This window comes from Cetorhinus maximus, chromosome 36 (genome assembly GCF_964194155.1).
Source record: "Cetorhinus maximus chromosome 36, sCetMax3.hap1.1, whole genome shotgun sequence".
In the NCBI taxonomy this organism is placed as follows: Eukaryota; Metazoa; Chordata; class Chondrichthyes; order Lamniformes; family Cetorhinidae; genus Cetorhinus; species Cetorhinus maximus.
The window spans coordinates 2,720,001-2,744,194 of NC_135914.1; the positions used below are offsets into that span (position 1 = coordinate 2,720,001).

At 43.5% G+C, this 24,194-nt stretch overlaps 1 protein-coding gene and 2 long non-coding RNA genes across 3 annotated transcripts in view; 1 reads left to right on the forward strand and 2 right to left on the reverse strand.

Annotated features, from left to right (window-relative positions):
* The window catches only part of LOC144672171 (uncharacterized), a 312,256-nt gene that overhangs the window by 97,703 nt on the left and 190,359 nt on the right, over nt 1-24,194 (reverse strand). The gene's annotated exons all lie outside the window — the stretch shown is intronic.
* LOC144672218 (Ig heavy chain Mem5-like) lies at nt 5,302-10,581 on the reverse strand. The gene is made up of 6 exons (XM_078534032.1): nt 10,467-10,581; nt 9,150-9,488; nt 8,742-9,047; nt 6,498-6,617; nt 6,303-6,361; nt 5,302-5,699 (listed from the first exon to the last, which is right to left on the reverse strand). The coding sequence occupies exons 1-6, from the start codon at nt 10,507-10,509 to the stop codon at nt 5,607-5,609; spliced, it is 960 nt and encodes a 319-aa protein (XP_078390158.1). The 5' UTR covers nt 10,510-10,581; the 3' UTR covers nt 5,302-5,606.
* Nucleotides 13,595-17,134, forward strand: LOC144672280 (uncharacterized). Its single transcript, XR_013574092.1, has 3 exons — nt 13,595-13,775; nt 15,739-15,840; nt 16,831-17,134. It is a non-coding gene; the product is annotated as an uncharacterized LOC144672280 (long non-coding RNA).

Here is a 24,194-nt window from a genome sequence, read left to right on the forward strand (position 1 = left end):
ATTATCAATGGACACATAGAAAGTGGGAGTTTTAACACACAAAGCGATATTGCTAACAAATAGGCCGCACATTAATTGCACGAGGTAACTGTTAACAGCTCCCTCTCTGAGATGAGACAATTTCACTTGAAGGATTTTCATTGGAGTTGATTTGAACGGCGCAAGTACAGAGAGCGCCGCTGCTTCCAATTTCCCCCAGAGAATTATGTAACACCTGATGGGGTAGGTCCCGTCCGGCTCGATTGTCCTGGAATCGCTCTGTCCCTGGGGACCCCGCCCGGAAATATTCTAGCGGACGGCAAAGGAATCGGGGCCCACACCCTTCACCAAACTCATCAGAGGGACACTTTACATTGAGAGAATTTCAGTTGGAGGCGGAGTTAAAAGGTCGAATATTGGAGAACGTGGTGGGATCGGGCGTTAAGTTTGGATCACTATTGGCCATAGCTTCCTGGTTGTGGAAGATTTAATATGTAAAATGACCGTGGTTTGTATCAGCGATGAGCAATTTTGAACCATTTCTAAACGTAAAGAACTTCCCGCTGAGCAATACATGCCCGAATCACTGGTCTGGGCATCCGCAATATTCAAAAATAGTATCCATTCTGGTTAAATTCTGTCGAATACCTCCCGGTTGGAAATTTGTATTCTGTCACGGTGTAAAATAGTGGCAGATGCGTCCAATGATTCCGTTTATAAAAGATCTCGGCCCCGGCACCCACCACCCTTCCCCACCTCCCCACCCCCCCCCCCCCCCCCCCCCCCCCCCCACCCACCTCAACACCGCCCCACCCCTCTTCCCCACCACCGCTAACTAAGAAGTGTCAAAATGCACCGTGTAGGTACTTCCAAGCGAGATACTCTGAACCCCCGGATTCTGGCACAAAACTGCCTGAGATACAGGAACTGAGAGGTACAAAACCAACACGATGGGTTCTGCTATGGCAGGCAGAGGTAAAATACCTCCGATGGCGAATCGGCTACAACAGTAAAACATATCATATACCAACCTCTCGTTAATGCAGGCGAATGGAGTCAAAAGTTGAGGGTTAAATTTGAAACAATAACAGGAACAAGAGGGAAAAAGGCGCTTCAGGGACACTAAAGGACTTTTTTTGAAGTTAGTCTCTGTTGTCATGTAGGAAAAGCAGCAGCTGTAACTGAGCACAGCAAGACCCACAAATTACAACGTGATTATGATCCAGATCGTAACTTCAATGATGTTGTTTTGGGGATAAATATTGGCCCCAGGGACACAGAGGGGAAATTCCGCAGCCTCTCTCCCCCCACCCCACCCCTCCGTTCCTCTGCTAATAGTGGCCCTGGGACCCTGCCCATCCCAAAGGGGCAGACAGAGGGTGTCGGTTTTACATCTCATCCTATAGGTCGGAGAATGTTGATAAGTGATCGATTTTGATCAGATGGACAAAATTCAGTCCTTCAACATGAAGCTGTTATATAGTATAGGTATTGGGATAATTTTCCACTTGGCTATCTTACAGGTCTTAAACCAATCTGACTGAGGAGTGAAGAAGACACAAACCTGGAAACAGACGCAGCAACGCACGGGGCATTAAAAAGCTCTCTGTCTCGGATCCCGGGCCGGTTGCTCTAAGATTTTCACCGTCTCTTCGCTCGGGTGTCTCTGTTCTCGGCCCCGGGTTCGGAAGACGTGGTGAAAATGCACATTTCACGGAAATTACGTGCAACGTTTAAAAATAGCGCACTGGAAAAATCAGCGCGGTGTAAGTTTTAGCAGAGGGTTTCCTGTTTACAGATTAGGAGACCGCACACGACTCTGCCTGCAAAGGGTAACACGCTGCAGATCGAGGTAAACACGCGTCACAGGCGGTGCGCAGTCCAGGCTGGTGCAACCTACAGACAAGAGGCAATGGTGCTGAATTCAACAACATTACCGCTTATGACACTTGCGTGGGCAGTGTAGAAATGCCTCTCATTCCGAGTGTTCTGTTTAATTCACCGAGACAACATTAATTTATTCTGGTTTCAATAAAAACACACCAGATTGAAGAAAGCTAGAATATGACGCTAATATGTTAGTAATTGTTTCACCCAGAATCTGTCTTCCTGCCTGCCTCTTTGTGTCAGAATTACTCCTGTGGATCAGCGAAATAACGGCCATCTGCTCTGTGCCGGTGTTTCTACTCCACGCGATCCTCCTCCCACCCCCTCTTCATCTCACCTCATCAGCATATCCTTCTATTGCTTTCTCCCTCGTGTGTTTTTCCTCATTTCCCCTTCAACCCATCTATGCGATTCACCTCGGCCACTGGTCTCTCTGCCACAAGTGGGAATAACTTCTTTACGTCTGCCGTATCGAATATGTTCATAATTTTAAATACTTCTATGAGGTCACCCCGTCAGCCCCCACTTTTCCAGGGGAAAGACCCCCAGCCTGTTCAATCTTTCCTAATAGTTATAACGTCGAAACCGGGACCAACAATTTCGTGACCCGGCGCAAACCATTTAACCTGTTGTCCAGTAACACGCATTTTGTGATATCCTGAATCATCCAGGTATCTAGCATGAGGGCAATATCGGCGAATCAGATTCACTCGCAGAATAAGCCATGACTAAATTTTAAGGCAACCTTTATAAGATTTTCTATCTGATTTGTTTTGAAGAATAAATTACACCAATGAACAGTGTCAGAGTGTGATAATCGGCTCAAATCCACAAAATCACCATTAAAGTATTTGAATCCGTTATTATATATTTCAAACCAGTTTATTTTTGTCTCTGAATGACTCATTAGCTCTTTCCTGTCAAATAGTCTCCGAACAGATTAATTATTGACTTTATGAATACACAAATTTAGATGTGAGTAGGGTAATTGAGTTCATCAAACACATTACCCGGTGTCAGCAGAGTGGGTGCCTGATGGTGTTTCTCCCTCACTGGCAGCTGCCCTTTTTTACACCTGAGGAGCTGAGGTTTAGAGGTAGCGTGAGCAGAACTTCCTTGCAGTGACTCCCTAGGTAGCTTTGCCAGTTAAAACGAGCATATCCACATATCCAATCAATTCCAACCACAACCCGACCCACACCTGAAACAGGTGCAATCGATGCCTCATCAATTCCCACCTCCAATACGCCCCACCATCCCCGACCACCCCACCCCCCACCCCCCTAGCCCCACAAGATGCTTGTCACAACGTGAGCCAACCATTTTCACTGAGCTCCGTCCTTCACACGAGAGTTTCCAATCTCCACTCTCCAGGATCTCGCTTTCCAGCCTACTTCCAAACCGACGCTTTTTCCCAGACGCCTTCTGCAAGTGTTTCGAGTTTCCTTAAAACGTTTCCCTCCCCAGGGTCACAATGTACATTCAAGATTCCATTCACGCACTCTCTTTCACTGACTCTGTCGTCACCAGTGTGCCACTGATTCACATGTACATAGTAAAGTGTTACAGACCATCAGCTGTCTCCTTGGAATTTCCGGTTCCTCATAAGCTTATCCCGCATTAATCTGCTTATTGATTTTTTTTCCCTTTAAGCTTGAAGCCTTCCTCAGCTTCTCACTCTTAACTTCAAGTAGCAGGACCTTTTTCAGTTTCCTGTCCTTCATTTGACAAGAACTTCTTCTTGGGACTTTCTGCCATTTCTGTCTTACTCCTTGGCCTTAGGAACGTTCAGCTCTTTTGGAAAATCTGCTCTCTGCCGTCCCTTCTCCCAGTAGTCTGCTTATCTGGAGTCTTGGCTTCAAGTTTTGCTTGGGCCTTGCTAAATGTCCCTCTGCTATCTAGCCTCTCTCTTGCAGCTGCTTTCAGGTGAACAGAAAAGGTTGCTTTCTCTGTGTGTATGTGTGTGTGTGTGTGTGTTTCTGTGTGTGTATGTGTGTGTGTGTGTATTTATCTGTCCATTAGTTTATGTGTGCGAGAGCCACCCTCCTTGGACCCCTATTGCAGTGGAACAGCACCGTTTCGTTTCTACTCTTGTGTTTGCTTTAATTTCTCTTCAAGGGTCATAAAACCCTATAGTAATGCAAGTGTACAAACAGCTTTAGGCATTCTCCCTCCACTTAAAAATGAAACTAGATGCCAAGTTTCATATTTTATTCGACAAATAGAACAAAAACATAATATAAACTTACAGGTGTACCTTAAACCTAAACCTAAATATACATATAATTTACTTAAACTATCTCAATTTCCTAACATCAGCCATGATCATATCGAATGCCAGATCCAAACAGAGGGACTGAATGGCTCCAGTGTGCCTGCAGGATTAATGCGTCATTATATTAACTTGACAGATGCTTGGGTGTCGATGACGCACAGAGTGATCAGCACTAAGAATGGCTCCCTGCATAGGGGCAATACGGAGCCGGTTGAGAATGCCATGAGTTTCTTTTCTTTTAAGAAGTAGTCGCTCTCCTGCAGGTTGAAGATGATAGAGCCTTTACAGACGGATGAACTGCATTTCGCTTTTCCATGTGCATCTTGTCATAAGTGTCTCGAAAAACTTCCAGATCTCTGCGCAGAAAGAGTCTTTACAGCAGAATAAGCCAGTATTAATTTTGGAATGTTTCAAATCGTTACGAACGGGAATCATAAGACGTTCTGCAGATCAGAGTTTAATCACTAACAAAAATATCCGGCAAACAGCACACCAAGGGATTACAGACCAGTCGTTTAATATTGATGAAATTAAAGATGTCATGGAAATAGATTACATCATCTCAATGAAACATCAGCTCAAATTCACCCACGCTTTTGACTGATATTCTAATGTGAGGAGCGAATTGTGTTCACGTTTGTGAATTATTAAAATGGCCAGCAAGGCACTTCAGTCACAGCCGAAGGGATGTGCAGGATAGACAGTAACATTTAATGGGCGGTGTGCTACAAGAAGACTAATTCTTAGGACCATGAGACTGATATGGTGTGGTACTAAAGTGCGCATTCAAAGAGCTGGCACGGGCGTGACGGGCAGAATGGCCTCTTCCTGTGCTTTAAGTGTCTTCGAGCCAGAGAATTTAGCCGGTAAAATCCACTCAACTGTATTATCAAGAGGGCGGATGAATTGTAAATAATCTTCCTTCTAGAGTAATTGTAACACTGTTCCCTCCCAAGACACAACCAATGAAGGCTTGGGGTCCATTAATACTGCAGCTTCCATATCAATGCAGCCTAAATCCCGATCCAGTACCCTTCGGTCCTTAACCCTAATTCTATCCTGTTTACATTCGCTCTATAAATGTGTTTGCATCTTGACCTCAGAGGTACCTCAGCGCGTCTGGCCTGAATGGAAAAGTAAATCGAATCACAGAGCCGTCATTGGTTTTCAATTCTGTTTTAATATCTGGGTAACTCGAGCACAGATACATTGTAAAATCTATTTGAATAGTGTCTCGCTCACATACTGTATAATAATGCAGAATTCGAATAAAAACACTAATGCGAGATCACAGAAACCTGGAGAAGCTAGAATTCGATATTTGATCGTTCGAACAGCGAGCATTAAGAGAAAAATCAGTCTCCGCTTTGGGCAAAATCCCAAAATTGCACAGAGAATTGGCCTGAATTTGCGCCGATTGGAATTTCAGACTTTTCTGTGATCAGAGGAAACTTTCTACAGCACGTCATGTTCGGGAAGCAGACTGTGAGCGCTCCCCCTCTTTCCTTTCCAAACACAGTGTGGCATCCCCTTTAAAGGCCAATCGGGCATAAAGTGTCTGTGGAGAAAAAGTAAAAACAGAATCTATTTAAATAACCAGCACCATCATTATAGGGTTTGGAAGAGGCCATTCAGCCCCTTCAGTCTATTCAATTAGATCATGGCGGATCTGTATCATAACTTCCATCCACCCAGTTTGGTTCCATAATCTCTAATCCCCTTACACAACAAATATCTGTCAGTCTCAGTTTTGACATTTCCAATTGATCCCGCAGCCTCAACAGCTTTTGAGGAGAGAGAGTTCCAGATTTACACTGGCTTTTGAGTGACGAATTGCTTCCTGATGCCATCCCTGAACGTGCTGCTCTAATTATAGCGCCCTGCCCCTTGTTCTCGATTCCACCCTTCCCAACCTCACCAGGGGGAAATAGTTTATCTCCATTGACCCTATCGGATCCATTAACCATCTTAAAACCCTCAGTAACATCACCCCTTAATCTTCTGCACACGAGGGATTGAAGCCTTGTTTCTGCCACCCTGTGGTGCTCACTTGGCAAAGCTGTCCAGGCTCATATAACATTAGCTATGAAATATAAAACTTGAATTAAAAGTAGGTGAAAAGCATCCACACGTAGTGCCAGAAACAATTCCTTTCATTTACCTCTTTGTTCTCTCTTTGTTTTCTGGAATCTGTCAGTTCCTCATCATTATTCATGTTTCCTGTTAGAAAGTAAAATTTCAACTGATCATAAATGGCTACATTTCACAAAGAAACGGCTGAAAGTCTCAATAACCCATTGATAAATGGATGGATTGAGAGCGCGGTGGAATTACAGCGTCTCCCAACAATCGCTACCTGTCTTCCGGTTCCTGCAGCTCCTTCTCCCGGCCAGAAGGATCACCCCCAGAAGGAAAAGCGCCGCTGCCGACACACCCCCGGTAAGCGGGACACTGCAGGTGGTATATAGTGGAGAATCTGCAACAAAAAAACATGAAACTCCCATTTAAAGAAGTTTGTTGAATTAATTAAACAAGATAAATTTTGTCAATTTACATATTTGATATCAACCGAAAACGGAAATAGATTTTTTGCAAACTTCATCATCCTGAAATAGAGCAGAGATCTGATAGAACCATATTGAAACAGGACACGAATAGAAAGAGATAGAAATAGAGAGGAGCAATGGAGAAAGAGAGAGGTAGATAGATGCAGAGATGGATAGCAAGAGAGAGCAGAGATTTTATACTGATTAAACAGGACAAAAGTAATAAGATAGAGAAAGTTGGAGAGCGATTGACCGAGAAAGCAGATATATGATATAAAACAGATTGACTAGGGTAGAAATACAGAGATAAATCGTTAGATAGAGACATATATAATGAAAGGGAGATAGAAACAGAAACAGAGAGAGAGACAGAGACAGAGAGAAGAGGTTTTATGGAATACCGTTCAAATCGGAGAAATAGAGGGAGTTGGGGTACAGACAGATGAAGATAGATAAATAGACAGACAGACAGAGAGATAGACTGATAGATAGATGGGTAGATGGATAGATAGATAGATAGATAGATAGATAGATAGATAGATAGATAGATAGATAGATAGATAGATAGATAGATAGATAGATAGATAGATAGATAGATAGATAGATAGATAGATAGATAGATAGATAGATAGATAGATAGATAGATAGATAGATAGATAGATAGATAGATAGATAGATAGATAGATAGATAGATAGATAGATAGATAGATAGATAGATAGATAGATAGATAGATAGATAGATAGATAGATAGATAGATAGATAGATAGATAGATAGATAGATAGATAGATAGATAGATAGATAGATAGATAGATAGATAGATAGATAGATAGATAGATAGATAGATAGATAGATAGATAGATAGATAGATAGATAGATAGATAGATAGATAGATAGATAGATAGATAGATAGATAGATAGATAGATAGATAGATAGATAGATAGATAGATAGATAGATAGATAGATAGAGCTGACAACGTAAACAGAACTGTTTAAAGAAAAGGATAGAAATAGAGCAAGAGATTTCGAGACAGAGTTAGGGGCAAGAGATAGTGGCAGGAATAAGCAGAGAGAAAGACTGGGAGAGAGGTGTGGAGAGAGCGTGAGTGAGCTCAGTAGAGAGATAAATGGACATAGATGCCTTTTGCCGCACCATTTCAGTACGGTAGAGATATTCAAGGTAATCAGAGGGGGAGTGTGATAGGTAAATAGAGGAAACAATAAATAAATCATTAGGGCAGAGAACGAGACAGACAGAAAGCGACACACAAACAGGGAGAACGACAGAGAGAGACAGAGACAAAGAGATGCAGTTGGAGAGTGAGAGGAGGTCAGAGAGAGAGAGAAGGACAGAGTCAGACAGACAAACAGACAGGCAGATGGGCCAGATATGTTAAACTGCACTAGCACAGAAATAGATTTATTGATTAAGAGAGAGAGAGAGAGATAGAGAGAAATAGATAGAAAGATGAACAGATAGACAGACAGATACAGAAAATGTCTTATACCTCACTGTTTAACTGAGGCGGACAGAAATATTGTGAATGTTAAGTAGATAGAGAGATGAATGGATAACTGTGCACAGCATGGTGAGACAAAGTAGTATACTGGGAATGTAATCACACCTTTCAATTTTACACACTGATGAATCATCAAGCAGCATGCAACCATGTCAATATGCCTAGACAGAAACAACACAAAAAATCCGAGCAAGAGGCCATTCGGTCCCTCAAAGCTGATGCGCCATTCAATAAGGCCATGGCTAATCTTGTACATCAACTTTACATTCCCGCGCTGTCCGCAACACTTGTTCCCTTAGTGTACAAAAATCTATCTTAGTGACTGAACATCCATAACTCTCTGGGGTAGAGAGAACAGGTGGAGTTAAAATTTCAGAAAACTAAAGTCTGAACGATTGAGAGACCTTTGATAGTTCAATGATAAAATGATGATACATGGACACACACGAAAAGATAGACAATTCTAATTTTCAAAATTGCAAAGCCTGCCGTCAGCATTAAATAGATGGGTAAACTGTCACTGTTAATAGCTACCTCTCTGAGATGAGACACTTGCACTGAGAAGATTTTCACTGGAGTTGATTTGAACGGCGCAAGTACAGAGAGCGCCGCTGCTCCAAGTTTCCGCCGAGAGGCTGGTGTAACTCCTGATGGTGTAGGTCCCGTCCGTCTCAATTGTCCCGGGATCGGTCTGTGCCTCAGTAACCCGCCCGGAAACATTCCAGCGGACGGGGAAGGAATCGGGGGACAAGCCTCTGATCAAACACAACAACGGGACCCTTTCCATCGAATGGATCTCATCCTCCGGCGGGGTGAGGAGGAATAGGGTGGTGGAGCCCTCTAAATCTGGCAAATGGAACAAAAACCCCATTAACAGCTGAAACTAGAGACTTTTATTTGCCGTAGAAGGGCCCAATTCAATGGAATAATTAATAAATTTACCTGTTATCACTAACTGGGAGCCATTTCCGAATGTTTGGGCCATGCTTGTGTAATTGCGGATGGCACAGTAATACATTCCAGAATCATTTCTCCGGGTATCTTCAATGAGCAGTGAAGAATAACCCTCTTTTTCAGAAATCTCGCTGGAAACCCTCCCCACAGCTGGGAGGACCTTGTGCGCTCTGTAAAACAACTTCATGCCGTTTCGATCCGACTGTCTGTACCAGAAGACGTAGCCAACTACTGGTCTCTCCGTGTGGCAGCTCAGTTTAGCGGGACTCCCCGCAGGGAGTGTCTGTACCGGCGGAGACTGGGACAAGACAGACTGAGACACAATAACTGAGCAAGAGAGAAATAAACAAGAGTTACCTCAGGTTATGGTGCAGCCCATCACCCCGCATCCGCACACCCTCTCTCCTGAGACCAGCCTCCGGCGAATTCACCCCGATAGGGAGGAGGCACAAACATTTTTTAAAAATAGCCCATATCGAAAAATCTCACGCAATGGATTGTTCGCGCGTTTTTATCCCTGTCTTTCCAAGGGCCCAGTAGGAATTCATTCAGCAGTAAATCTGGTTTAATCACTGGGGTTCACACTTGGGAACTGTGTGATGTTAATACATTCAAAGAGCTGCTTCAACTCTGAAATTACCAACTTTTTTTATTTTCTCTCATCCACCCTTCGTTTCCTGTTCTTCTCCGCCTGTTTTGGGCGCTTTATTTTGTTCAAGCAATTATAACTTACTCTAACTACCTGCTTGAAACTCTGTCCTCTCCTCAATCGCCAATAGTGTCAATGGAGCCAACTCACACCTTTTATCCCAGGAGAGGTTACATTTCGAATCAATTCCATCCATTGATCCTGACGGATGCACTTTTTCCACGTTGTTGACGACATTCGCTCTATTTGTACATACAACTTGATAACTGAATTTCATCTTATAGAACCGCTCAGCGCAGGTGGAGGACATTCGGCCCTTCAGAGTGCTGGCACTTTGAGAGATCTATGCACTTAGGCACCACTCTCCCCCCCGCTCCTTCTCCCATATCCCTGCAAATGTTTCCCTTTCAAGTATTTATCCAATTCACCTTTTGAAAGCTCCTATTGAATCTGTTTCCACCGCCTTTTCAAGCAGAGCTTTCCAGATCACAACAACTCGCTTAGTTAAAGAAAAATCTTCTCATCTCCTCCTCTGGTTTTCTGGCCGATCCTATTCAATCTGTGTCCCTCTGATTTTAGGCCTTCCTGCCAGTTTCTCCTTATTTACTCTATCCAATCCCTTCTCCACTCTATCTGAACGTGTTAAGATATCTCACCATGGAAGAGATGGGACAATGCACACACAGCGAGGAAGCTCATTTTCCCTGACTTCAGCCAGTCAGACTCTGATCCCCGACCCGAAACTCACTGAGAACTCGCTCTCGTTCTCTCGGTGTGAAGGAGACGTGCAAGGTGCAGATGAATGACGTTCTGTGTTTATTCATAGGTCCACGAAAGGGGTTGGAAAATGATGCCGAGGTAGACAGCTCTCTGCGGTTTTCCTGTTTATTACAGGCCAAATTGCCTTCACGCACGCAAGAAATGTTTTTACCCAATACCAGTGCCTGAGTTAGGCCACACTTGGAGCACAGAACACAGTTCTGCATATTCTAGAAAGAATACAGAGGCACTGGGAAAGCTGCAGTTAATGTTTCACACGAGTGATATCAGAGCTGAGAGCTTATATCTGTCAGCAAACAATGAACCGGCTGGAGCTCTTTTTTCTAAAATGGAGGCAGTTTGAGGGGTGACCTGATCGAGGTCTTTAAAATGACGAAGTGGTTTATTTTGGCAGACGGAGGGGAAGATGACTACATCTGCAGGATTTCAAATATATTCGTCTTCAATAAATCCAACCGGAATCCCGGATGAATTCAGAAATTCCCATTGGTGTTTAGAAGAATGAAAGGTGATCTTATCGAAGCATGTAAATTCCTAAGGGGTCTTGATATGGCGGATACCCGGAGGATGTTTCCTGTTGTGGCCAAAGCTAGGGGCATGGATCAAAGATAGAGGTCTCCATTTTAAGACAGAGATGAGGAGATTATTTTTCACCCAAAGGGTCGTCGGTGCGTGGAGTTCCCTTCCCCAGAAAGTAGTGGATGTTGGGTCTTTGAATTCATTCAAAGCCGTGTTAGACAGATTTTTATCGGCAAGGGAGTCAAGGCCTATGCGCGGCAGACAGGAAAGTGGGGTCGAGACCAGAAACAGATCGGCCATGATCGTATTGAATGGTGGAGCAGGCTCGAAGGGCCCAATGGCCTAATTCCGCTCCTGCGTTCCTATGGCCCTCGGTAACTATGGGTCATTAATAGGAGATAAATCCATTCGGGAATTCAGGAGAATCTTTTTTTACACAAGCAATGGGGAGAATGTGGAACCCTCTCTCACAGGGAATGGTAGAAGCTATTGCAGAGATCCATTTAAATGGAAACCTGAACAAACACTGGAGGGAGAAAGGAATAAAAGGGTTTGTTTTTGTAGTGAGATCAAGGACGGGTGGGAGGAGGCTCGTGCGGAGTATGAAGAGGAGCTCGAGCATTCGGGGCGAATGGCCTGTTTCTGTGCTGTGAATTCGATGTAACTCTGTAAACTGTAACATCAAAGATGCTCAACAGCTAGTTGCACGGCATAACTGCACACTGAATTTTCCATTGAACTGCTGTGAACGCACTTAGCCTAAAACACAAAGCGAACTATGTATTATTGTTTGAAACTCCCTTCACGGGGTCAATCAAATCGTTGGCAAATAGAATTCTACCACGAACTCTTAACATTGGATTCAGGTTAATTCCCATTGGTGTTTTATATCACAGATTAAGACTGTTGAAAACCTAGTCAATGAGACTGAACAGAAAGGAGGGCGATGCACGGAACTTTTAAGGAGTAGAACGGAATTCGAAAGAGCTTCGTTCACTTAGATTCTCGATAAGTGTCGTGAATGAACGTGTTTGTCCCATTAGAATTCCACTCTAGGTCTCTGCGTAACTTGTGTTATAGAGAATAAGATGCTAGTGATTCACATACAAATCAATCCATGCCTATTTCAGTCAATGTTTCCCAGACTCGGTGTTAACCAGATTGTATCAAGAATCTTGTACAAGCTCTTCACAGAATAAATTATATGCAGTACAATGATCGTCCTTTCTGAATTCCAGGCGTTCACCTTCCCAGCCTGCGACCTCTACAACCTTGAAGTACCAGGGCAGCAGATACATAGGAACACCACCACAGGCAAGCACTCTCCAAGCCACGTGCCGCCCTGACTTGAAAAGGACTACAGGTCCTACACTGTCACTGGGTCAAAATAATGGAACTCTCTTCCTAACTGCACGTTGGGTGCACCTACACCACGTGGACTGCAGCAGCTCAAGAAGGCGGCTGACCATCATATTCTCAAGAGGCAATTAGAGATGGTTAATACATACTTGCCTTGCCAGTGAGGCTTACATCCCGTGAGTGAATCAATGTTTAACTGCAACATTGAGGATGCACCATACAAAGAGTATTCTGTTACCCCTGCCGCCGCCCCCGTGAACGACCGCCCAGTAAAGTTCTTTATAAACGTTCTGCTACTTGACAGCTGTGACGCACAGATGGTGACATTAGTGTGTTAAATGCATGTGGCACTCACCAGGACCCGTACATAAAAAAGTGTCATCTGTTCAATAGCATAGCTCGTCATAGTTTCCACCGCATCTGAAAGGGGAGCAACTCACTGGGACTGAGTTCAGGTTAGTCCGCGGCCACTCCACCTGCAGTAACAAACAGGGAGAACTCACCGAATCAAGATGTCCAAGGAATCTTTACCTCTGATGCTCATTTTCCAACTGCTGCGAGTTTCTGGTAAGTAAGAGGCGGGCGAAAATTTTAAACTGGAATCAACAGAAACTGTGGAAACTAAGCTGAAATTTTGACCCAGTGATCAGGTGAAGGGATTTGCCCGGATCATGTGAGTTCATTTACTGGTTCCTCCCATAAAGTGAAAAAAAAACGCAAATTCCAGAATGAATATCTAACCAAGATTAATTGAAAATAATGATGTGACTGTTCTTGAATTAACGCGACGTGTTTCAAAGCGGCTGCTTCCTGTCTCTCAATAACTTGTGGTAATGTAACAATAATCTCTCTCTAGTTGCAGAATCCGAGCCCTCTCTGTTTCAGGGTCCCTTCATAATGGCAGCTGAAGTCGGAGACACGGTGGAATTAACCTGTCACTGCATTTACAAAGTAGAATTGGTGTCGAGCTATTTCTGGTACAAACAGCGTGTGTGTGAAGACCCGAATCTAAGCGATATCTCTCCTTCTCAGTGGACCGATTGTATGTTTATATACAAAAACAGGTAACAGCGAATATGAATTGCTTTTGCAAATTCGCAATCTCCGGATGAATGAGTGGGCCAGATTTTATCAAGAGTCTTGTACAACATCTTCACAGAATAAATGAGTTGGAGTACAATGATGCTAATTTCCGAAATCCAGGCGTTCACCTTCTAAACCTGCGACCTCTACAAAGTTGAAGTTTCTGTTTGCTGATAAGGATGGCTATGCACATCTCCCGAATGTTTCGACACTACTGGTTGGAGGTGAGAGAGTAAGTGAAATGAATTCTGGTCGTACACAACGTTAACATATAGTGCAAATTAATCGTTAACTGTCTCGCAATCTCTGTCCAGACAGTTCCACCTACAAGACGCCTGTGCTGGTGTTTGCCCCGCCGGGTGAGCTGCATTTGAGGGAAACCGTTCCCTTAATGTGTTTGGTCAGTAGTGTTTCATCGAACCAGATTGCTATTTTCTAGAATATTTACGGCCTGGTCACCGAGGGACCGAGCGATCCCGGTACAAGAGAGGCGGACAATATCAGAAGCCACGTCATGGTGTCGAGGGAAACCTGGAATAGAGACGCTCTGTGCACTTATATTGTTCAACTCGGGTCTACAGACAAATATTGGACCAAGAGCGTCTAGTTGCCTAAAGCAGCAGAGGCAGGGACAGGTGAGCTGGTGATCTGTTCAATAGCGGCTTTTATTCATAGAATCATTTGGAGTAATTCGGTAGTTTCTAATAACCCCAATTAAGCACGTCCAGGACATCCACAGAAAACCATGGATATATATATAATGTACAGGTGTGTGTGCCTGTCTGGAAATATGTGTGCATGTGAATATGTGTGTATTTGTGTCTCTATGTGTGTATGTTTGTGTATATACATATATCTTATATACATATGTATGCATGCGTTTGTGTCTGTCTATAATGTAAGTAAAAAGTGCATTCAATGTTTTGGCATAACTTAATCTTTCTCCCTGTCCGAGAGGGAGAATTTCTCGCCTCGCCTTATGTTACTATGCGACATCTTAAAATTGCAGAGTGATACAGCACAGAAAGGAGATATTCAATTAATCGCATTCTTTCCCAATAACCTGTAACACTTTCCTCATGATAATAACCGCTTAAATAATCCGAAATCCCTGATGAATGTTATCATTTAATCAGCTTCCCCGTCATTTCAGGCAGTGGATGAGGAACAGGGTTGAGATTAGTTCCACATTGAATGTGTTTATGAGCAGAAAGCAGTGAAGAGATGAGGTAGCTGGAGAAAAACGATGCATCTGCAGGGTCGTGACTCCCGCTCAATTCCCCCCATCTCCTTCTTCATTTCCCGGAATGTACTTTATCAGCCTGCATTTACCTGGAAAAATGCCGGTTATTTTTAATATCAGTTGGTGATATCAGCAGTCGGATTTAACACTAACCTCGGGTTATCAACCGACAGTGAAGTTGGGTTATTTGGAACTGATCGGTTTGAACTCTCATAGGCAGGTAGCACATGCATATTAATCTCTGAAGTTGGCAGGACAAGTTGCGATTGTCGCTAAAAGACATTGGGACACCCCGGCTTTATTAATGGAGGAATCAAATAGGAGAGAAACTTGCACTTTATAAAGCCTGGAGTGTTGTGCCCAATTCTTGATACCATACTTAAGGAAAGATGACGCGGCCTAGGAGAAGGTGCTTTGAACATTTACTAGAATGCGCCCGTTAATGTGGAGAGACTGGATAAGATGGGATTCTTCTCCTTAGAGGAGGAAACGTTAACAGGAAATTTTTGCACAGACGCTGAAAATCATGAAGGGTATTGATAGAGTGAATAAGGAGAAACTGTTTTCACTGACAGAGAACCAAAGGGAAAAATGTGTTGATTTATTTCTACACAAAGAGCTAGCACAGACATGTTGGGCCTAACTGCCTCCATCCGTGTTGGTTCATTCTAAGATTCTCTAGTTCAGTTTCCAGGTAGACATTGGTAAGTTCTTTTCATCCTGATACATTATAAGCTTGGACCAATTCTAACAGCGCTGTCCGTCAATTGATCTCAATTCGAAAACATTGCTTCATTTATTTCATTCTGTGCGTCCACTCGCCGCGATCTGTCGCAGTGGCTCTTTGAGGCACCAACTTTTAACTGGGTCACGTTTCCCATGAGGGAATCCCAGCAAATAATGATTTGACCGAGCAGCAGTTTCTAATTGTTTTTTCTCTGTAGGATGCTGCATTCCGACTCTTAATGTTATCAGAATAGTGGCGGCGATCCCAGTTCTACTCTTGATTCTCATTTTCATTTGGACACATAAAAGCGGCAGATCAGGTCAGGATCAATGTTTACCCTGGGTATTTTCATAATTGTTTGTCCAATGTGATTCCATTCTCGCAGTTTTAAATTGCTAATTACAGGTTCTCCTTTCAGGAGAACGAGACAAGCGATCCCACAATGAAAAATGAGTAACTGAGCCATTTGAACAGCTTATCCCGAACGCCCTCTCCATATTTAACACTGTGTCCAACCCCAACACTGATTCCAATGATAGACGCTGACATATTCCATGATCTTTCAAGTTTGATTCTAAGGCCACTCGACAATTTCCTGCATTATCTTTTTTTTCTGGCACATCAGCCAGGATTTACAAGACCTAACACTTGCTATGTATGTTTGTTCGAATCCAGTTTGTTTTCTGTGTGTGTGAATATATGTATATATGTGCGCGCGCGTGTCGTTCCATGTGTGTGCCTGTGTATTTGTGTGCCTATGTGTGTCGCTCTGAGTGTGTGTACGCGCGTCCATGTGTGATTTCTTGGCGCAGCTTCCGCTGTCAATATTAACTTTTAAATGGAATTCAGGTAAATACCTAAAGAGAAAATATAATTCCAAGGACAAAAATAAAGTATCAGTTCTGGAACTGATTTGGCACTGGGGCTGAAAAGCCTAAACTCATGTCAGAAGCAGCAAGGCTGGTTGCAATTGGTGATCTTTTGTCTCTGGGTGAATTAATGAATTAAAAAGGGCCAAATCCTCTTCTCCGTAAACGTGTTTCTCTATCATTCGATTAAAGTGATACAAACCCTCCCTCTGCTGGCGGACTGGAGCTACTACATGGGCAGAGGGGAAACCATCAGGGATTGACCAATGGGGAGGATAATATCAATGTTAAATGGCAGGAACATCAACGCAGCCACAAGTTCAGCGTGTAGATAGAGCTCAGCATTGTTTAACAGAACGCATAGAAAAACCAGAAAGACTTTGAAAAATGTTGGATAGATTATCTGACCTGTCAATGTCAATGTTTAATATATTTCCCAGTCTCGGGGAGGATCTCCCTTTACCTCCCTGGAGTTTGCTGCAATGGAAAAGAGATCGAAAAAGAAGGCAGGTCGCAGATGGGAACCCGGGATGGATTCACTCTGATTAATTGTGGAGGAGACAGAATTTCCCGAAGAATCCACCGCATTTACGCTGCAATTTCCAAACTTCAGCAGCCAGTTTACGGCCAAACAGCCAGCTTTCCGCTCGCAACTCATTTCAATTGTAATAAACCTGGTGTAATTTCCAAGGGGGAGATATGGAAGTGAGCAATGTTTCACTGAACTCAGAGCCGATAAATAAAACCTTGCAAATCCATGTGCAAAACTTCAAATGATTTTGAAAACTTGTTCAGGCGGGAGGCATGAGGCTTTGTAAGGGGGTGAGGGAGTTTGAGAAAAGTCTTTCTTTCTCCTAAAATATACCTTATTCATGAAAATTTATAAACGTTCTTACGCGACCCTTAATATCTGAAATTACATATGATGCAAACCAAGCTACTTTCTTCCAATACTGTATGTTGCTCACCACATTTACAAATAGAGTTGTCATTTACAAGACATGTCTTTGTCTTCTGAAGACCTGAATAACCCATCGTCTTTCTATGAGACTCACTGACGTAATGCTTCAGACCAGAGCTGGAAACGTTTACTCACTTTATACGTATCACACAAAGAGCGGGGAGGGCAGGAAATGAAGATAAACGATTAGACTGTGATAAAATGGAAAAGAAGGCAGATTAAATGCTGCAATGTGTCTTTGTGAAGCAACTGTGGAAAGAGAGGCTGTGGTCCTTCTCGAGAAAGATACCGGGCTTCATGCGTGATGCAGGACTCTGTGCTCTACTTGCAGTTACCAGGGATGAAAATTCAGATAAACGTCAAATACCGTCCCATCGGACAGCAAACTGCTGCAGACTGTAATACTTCAGTTTTCCAAAAAAAAAGTTATTCATACGACATAATAAGGTGCATAACGGGACTGATCCACTTTGTGATATATTGCAATACTGTTAAATCTCTTTCAAAACAGTACGTGGCGCACTGAGGTACTTAAACTCCATTACAAACTGGCTGGACTCTCTGGCCTCCACTGAGGTGAGTTAACTCAGCCTAGGCGGGAGATTAAGCTGCCTATTTGCCCACTTCATAACGTACCCAGTTAGCGGGAGGTTAGTTGTCGAGCGATTCAGATGTTTTAATCAGGTCTCTGCAGGAGCAAAGGGATCATTTAAACATTGAGAGGGAGTGTAAAATAATCTATTTATTAAACCACCTGTCTGACAGGGAATTTGCGTGTAATTTCTCATGGTCAGTTATGTCTATGTTGCTCATTTCAATGTTTCTCGAAGATGTGATCTTGATATCCAGGCTGTCACTGGTCCAGTTTGCTTGAGCGACACCTCATCCATAACCTCAAATATTCACCCGCTCCAACACCGACGAACAGTAGAAGCAGTGTGAAGCATCCACGAGGTGAATTGCAGCTATTACTCAAGGTCCCTTCGGCAGCACATTCCAAACCCTCAAACTCTACCACCTCAAAGAAGAGGGGCAGAAGGGGACACCATGATCTGCAAGTTACACAACATCTAGAAATGGACATTTTTCCTGCTGCAGGTACTCCCCACTTGCCTGGATGTGTGCCGCTTCTACTGAAGAAGATGGACACCGTCCAGGGCAAAGCAATCCGCTTGATTGGCACCCCATCCACAAACATTCACTCCCTCCAACTCCAAAGCACGGTAGCACATTGTGTACCTTCTACAAGATGCACTGCAGGAATTTACCAAGGCTCCTTAGACAGCACCTTTCAAACCGATGACTTCTACTTCTACCACCTAGAAGGACAAGGGTAGCAGCTAGATGGGAACACCAACACCTGGAAGGTCCCCTCCAATTCACTCACCATCGTGACTTGGGAATGTATCGACATTCCTTCACTGTCGCTGGGTCAAAATCATGGAACACCCTCCCTGATAGCACTGTGGGTGTACATACACCACATCGACTGCAGCCGTTCAAAAAGACAGCTCACCACCACCTTCTCAAGGGCATTTAGGGATAGGCAATAAATGCTGGAACAGCCAGCGAAGCACACGTCCTGGGAATAATTTTTAAAAATATCGCCTAAAGTCATAAATCCACCATTAAAGTGCGTCATTGTAATTTCAAACCAGTTTAACTGGGTCTCTGAAGGAATCATTAACTTTTTCCTGTCAACTAGTAACTGGGCAGATTAATGATTCTCTTTAAAAATTCTCAAACTTGGATGTGAATTGGGTCATTCAGTTCTTCAACCACCTTCTCCGGTGGCAGCAGAGTGAATGTCTGATGTTGTTTCTCCCTCACTGGCAGCTGCCCTTTTTTACACGTGAGGGGCTGAGGTTTAGATACAGCCTGAACAGAGCTTCCTTCCTGTAACTCCCCAGGTATATTTGCATGGTAAATTGAGGATATAGAAAATATCCAATGAACTCGACCCATCACGTGCTGCACGCCCCAAACAGATGCTATGGACCTCTCTTCAAACCCCACCGCTACGCTCCCCCACCCGCCACCCGACAGGACGCTTGTCACACCGTGAGACAACAAGGTTCGCTGAACTCCGTCTCTCAGAAGAGGCTTTGCAATCTCCACTCTCCAGGAACTCGCTTTGGGACCTTCTCCCAAACCGATGATTTCTGCCAGGCGCCTTTCGCAAGTGTCCACCTCCAGGGCTTCGACTCTTCTTTCAATGTTTCTCTCCACAGGATCACCACGTGCAATGAAACTTTCCTCCACGGACTCTATTTCACTGACTCAACCGTCAACTGCGCAGCACTGATTCACATGCGCATTATAAAGAATTACAGACCATTAGCTGTCTCCTTGGACATTCTGCCTCGTCTCAAGCATATCTCGAACTAAATCAGCTTCCTGCAGCTTCCTCTCTTTAAGCTTAAAGTTTGGAGCCTTCCTCTGCCTCTCACTCTTAATTTCACGAAGCAGGACCTTTTCCGGGTTACTGTCTTTTATTTGGCTAGAAAGCCACCTTGGGACATTCTCCTGTTCCTGTTTCGCTCCTTGGACTTGGGAGCTGTCGGGTCTTTTGGAAATTTGCTCTCAGCAGTTCCTTCTCCCAGTAGACTGCTTCTCTGGAGTCTTGGCTTCAACTTCAGTTTGGGACTTGCTATCTGTCCCTCGGCTGCCTAGCCTCTCTCTGGCAGCTCCTCTCAAGTGAACTCAAACTGCTGCTTTCTCTCCCCACCCACCACCCCCCCACCCCCACCCCCTCAACTCCCCGCCAAACCCCACCCTTCTCTCTCTCTCTCCCTCTATCACTCTCTCTGTTGTGTATGTGTGTGTGTGTGTGTGTGTGTGTGTGTGTTTGTGTGCGTGTGTGTGAGCCCTCCCTCTCTGGTTCCCTGTTGCTAGGCAACAACAACACTTTTTCTACCCTTGTGTTTGATTTACCTTCTTTTCAAGAGTCATAAAACCCATTGCAAATGCAAGTGTACAAACAGTGCTTCGACCTCTGCCTCTACACAAAACTGAAACTATATCCCAGGTTTCACATTTTAACACTCAAATAGAAAAAAAAATATATAAAATAAACCTGAACTGAAAGATGTATTTTATACATAGGAAACCCAAATGTACATCTAAATTACTTAAGCTATATGTATTTCCTAACATCACCCATGATCAGGCCGATTGCCAGATCCAACCAGAGGGAATTAATGGCTCCAACGTGCCTGACGGATTAATCGGTCCAGATATTAAGAGGACTGATATCAGGAGGTCTATGACACACAGGGTGATCAGCACGAGGAATGGTTCTCTGGGTAAGGAGAATAGGGAAGTTCTCGCTGGATTCCCTGCCTTTTTTGTAAGGAAACAATTGTTTTCCTGCAGGTTGAGGAGGACAGAAATTGCCGGACAGATGAGCTTTGTTTAGCAGAATGAGCCATTCTAGCCTCATGTTTTAATAAGTGTCTGGAAATACTCTCTAAATACCTGTGCAAAATTAATCTTTACAGTAAAATGCGCTGGTGTTAATTTGGGGAAGTTTCTCCCCGCGAGGAACTGGAATCACAAGACGTTCTGCAGATCAAAGTTTAATCACCAACAGAAATATCCAGTAATCAGCACACCATGGGCTTTCCAGTCCATATTTTAATATTTATGAGGTTAAAGATGTGATGGAAGTAAATCGCATCATCTCAGTGAACCAGCATTTACTCACGTGTTTGAAAAACCTTCCAATGTGAGGATCGAATTGTGCTCATGTTTGCGAATTATTAACATCGCCAGAAAACCTCTTTCAGTCACAGCCACTGGGTGGTGCTGTAAGCAGGATAGATGCTAACATTTACTGGCATGTGTGCTACAAGACGAATAATTCTTAGGGTCATGGGGAGACAGCTGGTGTGTGGGGCTAAAGTGAACATCCAAAGAGCTGGCATAGGCGTGATGGAACGAATGGCCTCCTGCTGCGCTTTAAGTGTCTTCGAAACAGTGATTTTAGTCTGAAAAACCCTCCCAACTGTATTATCAACAGAGTGGATGATTTGTAAATAATATTCTTTCAAGAGTAAATGTAACGTTGTTCACTCCTAGGACACGACCAGTGAAAGCTTGGGATCCACTAGCGCTGCAGCTTTCACATCAATGCAGCCTACATCCAGCATCTGTCGGTCCTTAACCATCCTTCTATCCTGCTTACATTCGCTCTGTAAATGTATTTGTACATTGGCCTCAGAAATACCCTGGGTGCATCTGGTCTGAATGATCAAAAAAAAAACTGGAATCGCAGAGCTAACATTGGTTTTAAAATCTAAACTAATATATAGGTAACTTGAGCACAGATGCATTGTAAAACATATTTGAATAATATCTAGTCACATACTGCATAACGATTCAGAATGCATATATAAACACCAATACCAGATAACAGAAACCTGGAGAGGCCGGAGTGGAACTGCAGGCAATATTTCATCGTTAGAATAGCGGGCATTGAGAGATTCTTCAGTTCCCGCACTGCGCGACATCACAAAAATGCGCCTGAATTTGCACCGGTTGGGCTTTAGGAATTTCTCGCCCAACAGAGGAAACTTTCTATAAAACGTCATATTCGGGAAGCAGACCGTGATCTCTCTCCCTCTTTCCTCTCCAACCAGAGTGTGGGATACTCCTGATAGGCAAAGCGGGCATAAAGTGTATGTGGAGAAACAATAAAAACCGAATCTATTAATATAACAAACACCATCATCATAGGGATAGGAGGAGGCCATTCATCCCCTCTTGCCAATTCAATTAGATCACGTCGGGTGAGTATCTTAATTTCCATCTACCCACCTTGGTTCCATAATCATTAATCTCCTCACCCCCCAAAAATCTTTCAATCTCAGTTTCGAATTTTTCAACTTGAAGCCACAGCCTCAACCGTTTTTTTTTTTGGCGGGGCGGGGGTGGGGAGGGGTGAGAGTTCCAGATTTCCACACGCTTTTGTGTGACGAGGAGTTGCCCGACATCACGCCTGAACGTTCGGGCTCCAATTTTAAAGTTCTGTCGCCTTGATCTCGACGGCCCACCGCCCCTCCCCGACACACACGCCCCCTCCTCCCTCCCTCCCAACCCCGCTGCCTGAGGAGGTAGTTTCTCTCTAACGACCCTATCGTATCTTTTAATCATCTTAAAACCCTCGATTAGATCACGACTTAATCTTCTAAACTCGAGGCACTGATGTCCAGTTTCTGTTATCCTGTAGTTCTCGCTACTCAAAGTTTTCTAGACTCATATAACAATAATTATGAATTTTAAACCTTTTATAACAATTCAGTGAGAAGTATCCACGCGTGGTGGCAACATTTCCATTTTTGAACGTCTTTATTCTGCTCGTGTCCTCTGGAAACTGTCAGTTTCTCATCAATGTTCATGTTGCCTCTTGGAAAGTAAAAGTTAATTTGAGATTTAAGGGGTACATTTGACACTTAACCGGCTGAAAGTGTCAATAACCCATTGATAAATGGATAGATTGAGAGGGCCGCGGAGTTACAGCGTCTCCCAACAATCGCCACCTGTCTGCCGGTTCCTGCAGCTCCTTCTCTCGGCCACAACGATCATCCCCAAAAGGAGAGGCGCCGCCGCCGACACACTCCCGGAAAGCGGCAAACTGCGGGTGGTAGGGAGCGGAGAGTCGACAAAAAAAAACCCCTTCATTTAAAAGAAAGTTCGTGAAATTGATTAAACAAGTGAAATTTGGGAAACCTCAACATGTGAGTTTAGCCGAAAACGAAAATAGATTTTTGCGTATTTCTTCACCCTGAAATAAAGCAGAGATCTTATAGAACAGGGTTGAAACAGGTCATAAGTAGAAATAAATAGAGAGGGAAAGAGATGGACAGAAAATGGAGAGACTGATAGCAAGAAAGTGCAGGGGATCTTGTAGAACAACGTTCAAACAGAGAGAAGAAGAATGAAATAGAAAGAGGGAGAAGAGATAGAGAGAGAAAATAGTAGCAAGAGAAAGCAGAGATCTTATAAAGCACTGTTTAAACAGGACAAAAAAGCATTTAGAGAGAGAAATAGTAAGAGAGAGAGAGAGAAAGAGGGAATAATAGGGAGAGAGATGGAACAAAGATCCTTTGAAGCGCCGTTTAAATGGGGTACAGAGAGAGCATGATAGAGAGATATATAGGACAGTGTTTATAAAGGGCAGAAACAGAGAGAGAGCAAGAGCTGACATCTTATAAAACATTGTTTAAACAGGACAAACATAGCGAGATAGCGAGAGAGAGAGATAGAAGGAGAATGATGGCGAGAAATAGATAGAACACAGTTTTAATAGGACTGAAATACAGATAGGGATCAAGAGAATGATAGTGAGACGAATGAGTCTGGGAAGAGTGTCCTCTGCAGTCACCATCGCCGAGTGTAAAAAATCAAAGAGTGACATCACAGGGAAAACCGTAAGTTCATTGGTTGGTAAGTAACTGCTAGTTTGAACTACCTATTCTAAACTGATTTAAGATTAAAGGTGACTACTGGGGCCCAGGATCGGAGGCCTAACGCTTCAGTTTCAACTCTACCTAGAGAGCGAGTTCCAGTTGTTTTAAAGAGTGCATTTTGAATCTCTATTCTAAGTTGCTTTTATATTAAAGTTAAATATGAGAAATATTTTACAGATTGATAAACTAAAGACTGGTAGGAAATTTAAAAACAAATTGAAAAACTAATTAAATAACGCAGATATGCAGGGCCAGGCGATGTGTTGTCGCTGCATGATGTGGGAGCTGGTGGACTCCATTGTGGTTCCTAGTGACCACATCTGCAGAAAACGTTGGTTGCTCGAGGAACTCCGGCTCAGAGTTGATGAGCTGG

Bases quoted from the DNA above. Each gene is read 5' to 3' on its own strand.
- LOC144672218 (XM_078534032.1), bottom strand. From the start codon at position 10,509: ATGAGCTTCCTCGCTGTGTGTGCATTGTCCCATCTCTTCCATG. The intron at 9,489-10,466 runs GTGAGATATCTT...TCTCTTGCTCAG, and splicing joins ATTGTCCCATCTCTTCCATG to TTATTGTGTCTCAGTCTGTC. The intron at 5,700-6,302 runs GTAAATGAAAGG...TTTTCTCCACAG, and splicing joins AACAAAGAGAGAACAAAGAG to ACACTTTATGCCCGATTGGC.